Source organism: Fistularia commersonii, chromosome 22, assembly GCF_037954325.1.
Source record: "Fistularia commersonii isolate RoL2024-O1a breed Wild chromosome 22, RoL_Fcom_v1.0, whole genome shotgun sequence".
NCBI classification, from domain to species: Eukaryota; Metazoa; Chordata; class Actinopteri; order Syngnathiformes; family Fistulariidae; genus Fistularia; species Fistularia commersonii.
This window is the reverse complement of record NC_141305.1, coordinates 563,538-567,258: the sequence shown is the minus strand read 5'-3', so window position 1 is coordinate 567,258 and position 3,721 is coordinate 563,538. Positions and strand designations below refer to the sequence as shown.

Sequence of the window (3,721 nt, the reverse complement as noted above, 5' to 3'; positions counted from 1 at the left end):
CAGTCCAGAGCAATGGAAAGGTTGGAGAAACTTTGTCAGGAAGATATGGGTTGAAGGGTTGGTGCTGCCAGACAGGAGGTCTGAAGGAAGACCATTATAGATGGACAGGAAGGATTCTGAGGAGATGGTTAGATGGTGACAGATCAGCTGTGGTGGCCCCTGAGGGTAGGAGCCCCAAGATCATGGGGATCCTGGTGTCCCTTTATTGGGGTCCATTTGAATTTCGGGTTTGTCTCCAAATGCTGTCCCTCACTGACGCCTTCCTTTGTGTCGGGTGAACAGAACATGGATTCTGGAAGCACCCAGACCTGTAAGCCCATCTCCACCAGACTCACCTTCTTACCTCCAGCACTGTGTGGTGACTGAGTCTCCTGCAGCTCCTTCTCAGGACGTCTGGCTGGCTTCTTCGAGGCTCGTTCACAACCAGAGGGTATTTAGAGTAAACAAATCCCTCCCACTGCACAAGAAACCCAGATAAACCCCCTCAGGCACGACAGAGTTCACATCTGACTGGACTCCACCAGGAGACCACAGGAGAAGCAGATGGCCAAGAAGGACAGAAGAGGCGGGGGTTTCTTGGGTCTCATACTTTTATTGCATCCTATCATAAGTCCTGCATCAACTCCAGAGTTGGATTAGATATTTCCCCCCTCATGCTTTGTGCAGAGGCAGGAGAGGAGCCCGTCCCGCTCACACCTGGCGTTTGATTGGCCGGAGGAGCAGGAAGCCCTCGGGATGGTGGACCATTTATTGCATGTGGTTGCAGAGAAGCTGCTCAGTAACACTGTTTGTGGAGCTAAATCTGAAGACTCGGGTTCAACTTTGCGTCGGATAATGAAATCGTAAACAGTCCTTTTGGATTCTCTTTTGGAGCTTCTAGAAGCACTTGCGGTGGACGATGGACGGGCCGGACTCGTCGTACTCCTGCTTGCTGATCCACATCTGCTGGAAGGTGGAGAGGGAGGCCAGGATGGAGCCGCCGATCCAGACCGAGTACTTCCTCTCTGGAGGAGCGATGATCTGGGGAGGAAGCCGGGACAAAGCGGGTGAGTCTTAAGGGACGCGAGTCCGTAGGCGACCCGGGTTCTGTACGGAACCCTGAGCTCGGCCTGAACTTCTGGCTCTGGTCGGGTGGGAGAAGAGCACGGCGTACCTTGATCTTCATGGTGGGCGGGGCCAAGGCCGTGATCTCCTTCTGCATCCTGTCGGCGATGCCGGGGAACATGGTGGTTCCTCCGGACAGCACGGTGTTGGCGTACAGGTCCTTACGGATGTCCACGTCGCACTTCATGATGCTGTTGAAGGTGGTCTCGTGCACGCCGGCCGACTCCATTCCTGAAAGCGCCGGACAGAAGGCGGTCGGCGTTCATGAGGAACAACGGGAGACGTTTAGAGCCGGAGCAGATTTGAGAGGCCAAGAGAAGGAGGCTCGCTATTCGCCTGGGCGGCAACCTCGGTGCCATCGGTAGCACGTAGCTAGCATTAGCGTCGCAGACACCGAGGAACGACCCAGACTGGTGTTCCGGAAGATGCGGTCACGTGACCCGCTGGCGTCGGTTCGAATTTGAACCGAGACTCGCGTCGGCATCTTCAAGCCCACGTTCCGGTTTCCGCTCTTTACTCACCGATGAAAGAAGGCTGGAAGAGCGACTCGGGGCAGCGGAAGCGTTCGTTGCCGATGGTGATGACCTGACCGTCGGGGAGCTCGTAGCTCTTCTCCAGGCTGGAGGAGGAGGCCGCCGTCTGCATCTCCTGCTCAAAGTCCAGGGCCACGTAGCTGAGTTTCTCCTTGATGTCGCGCACGATCTCGCGCTCGGCTGGACGTGGGAGAGCGCAGCGTCACCGGGAGCTTCCCGACCTCCGGCCGACGGCGGCGGCGCGGCCTGGAAAGAGACGTACCGGTGGTGGTGAAGCTGTAGCCCCTTTCGGTGAGGATCTTCATCAGGTAGTCCGTCAGGTCCCTGCCGGCCAGGTCCAGACGGAGGATGGCGTGAGGGAGAGCGTAGCCCTCGTAGATGGGCACGGTGTGGCTGACGCCGTCGCCGGAGTCCATCACGATTCCTGTCGGGAAAGGCCGGCATCAGTTTGCGGCCGGACGGCGTTTCCTCCCCGAGAAGCTCGGCGGGCCTCACCTGTGGTTCTGCCGGAGGCGTACAGCGACAGGACGGCCTGGATGGCCACGTACATGGCGGGGCAGTTGAAGGTCTCGAACATGATCTGAAAAGAGGCGAGGAGTCAGGACGGCCTCCCGGGTCCGAGGAGCGACGCGCCACGAACGTCGGCGCCCCTCCGCTCGGCGGCGCCCCCGTCCACCACGCCGGCGGGAAGTCACCTGGGTCATCTTCTCCCTGTTGGCCTTGGGGTTGAGCGGCGCCTCGGTCAGCAGGACGGGATGTTCCTCCGGAGCCACTCGGAGCTCGTTGTAGAAGGTGTGATGCCAGATCTGCAGGGCCACACGGGCGTTAGCGGCGTAGAAGGCGGCGGCGGCGGAGCGGCGGCGCTCGGGAGTCTCTCACCTTCTCCATGTCGTCCCAGTTGGTGACGATGCCGTGCTCGATGGGGTACTTCAGGGTCAGGATGCCCCTCTTGCTCTGGGCCTCGTCTCCCACGTAGCTGTCCTTCTGCCCCATTCCCACCATCACGCCCTGACACACACCCACGCGCCGTCAGCAGGCGGGACGCCCGTCGGCGCCGGGCCGCCTCGGCGAGGGAACCTACCTGGTGTCTGGGCCGACCCACGATGGACGGGAAGACGGCGCGGGGGGCGTCGTCCCCGGCGAAACCGGCTTTGCACATGCCGGAGCCGTTGTCGACCACGAGGGCGGCGATCTCGTCATCCATGTCTGAGAAGAGAAGGAAGCGGTCGGAGAGGCGGCGGGAAGACGCTTCTGCTCGGAGAGCCGGAGCAAAGATGGACGGGGGTCTCCCTCGCCCCCCACTCCCCTGTGTGACATCACGGCCGCGCCTTATGACATCGCCGCCGCTGTGAGGTTTCCAAGCGGCTCGAGAAGAACAACCGACACCGCCCGTCCTCTCACGGCAACGCCGGCCGACCCCCCCGAGGTCCAAACATGACAGGAGCTGTGAAGAACCTGCTCCAACGCCACGTCAAACTACTTCCTGTCAGGTGATCTCCACCCCCAGGGCACAACAGACCAGTCTGGCCAGAAGTGAAGCTCCACCTCCTCATTTACGTTTCAACCGCAGCATCTGAGCTGCAGGTGAAGAAGCAAAGACCTGCAGAAGATCTGCAGCACGCAGCACGCAGCACACACACACACACACACACACACACACACACACACACACACACACACACACACACACACACACACACACACACACACACACACACACACACACACACACACACACACACACACACACACACACACACGAACCCGAACCGCCGGCTTTCTTAACTGAAACACTGAATTAAAGCGCGCATGCGCCGGATTCATCGCGTCCCGCGGTCGGTACCGAATGGGTTTGTAACTCTGGTGACACACACACACACACACACACACACACACACACACACACACACACACACACACACACACACACACACACACACACCTTACCTGCGCAGGTGCCTGTGTGTGTGTTTCCGGTCGCGTGTCGGGCTGCGGGTGCGTCAGGGCGTGAGTGAAACGGTCGCGAGCGAACGGCGGGATTTTATCTGCGCGCGCGAGCCCCCAGCTGATCGCCTTAAAAGGTA

At 59.8% G+C, this 3,721-nt stretch overlaps 1 protein-coding gene across 1 annotated transcript; it reads right to left on the bottom strand.

Moving 5' to 3' along the window:
- Window positions 1-572: 572 nt before the first annotated feature.
- Window positions 573-3,721, bottom strand: LOC147221202 (actin, non-muscle 6.2-like). Its single transcript, XM_086170057.1, has 9 exons — window positions 3,585-3,721; window positions 2,719-2,843; window positions 2,517-2,645; window positions 2,333-2,443; window positions 2,133-2,217; window positions 1,900-2,061; window positions 1,626-1,817; window positions 1,154-1,335; window positions 573-1,020 (listed from the first exon to the last, which is right to left on the bottom strand). The coding sequence occupies exons 2-9, from the start codon at window positions 2,839-2,841 to the stop codon at window positions 877-879; spliced, it is 1,128 nt and encodes a 375-aa protein (XP_086026183.1). The 5' UTR covers window positions 2,842-2,843; window positions 3,585-3,721; the 3' UTR covers window positions 573-876.

What these genes read in the sequence shown, in the direction of transcription:
- LOC147221202 (XM_086170057.1), bottom strand. Translation starts at nt 2,841, where the DNA reads ATGGATGACGAGATCGCCGCCCTCGTGGTCGACAACGGCTCCGGCATG. An exon ending in ACAGGGAGAAGATGACCCAG is followed by an intron (nt 2,218 to 2,332) that starts GTGACTTCCCGC and finishes GCCTCTTTTCAG; the next exon opens with ATCATGTTCGAGACCTTCAA. An exon ending in CTTCCAGCCTTCTTTCATCG is followed by an intron (nt 1,336 to 1,625) that starts GTGAGTAAAGAG and finishes CGGCGCTTTCAG; the next exon opens with GAATGGAGTCGGCCGGCGTG.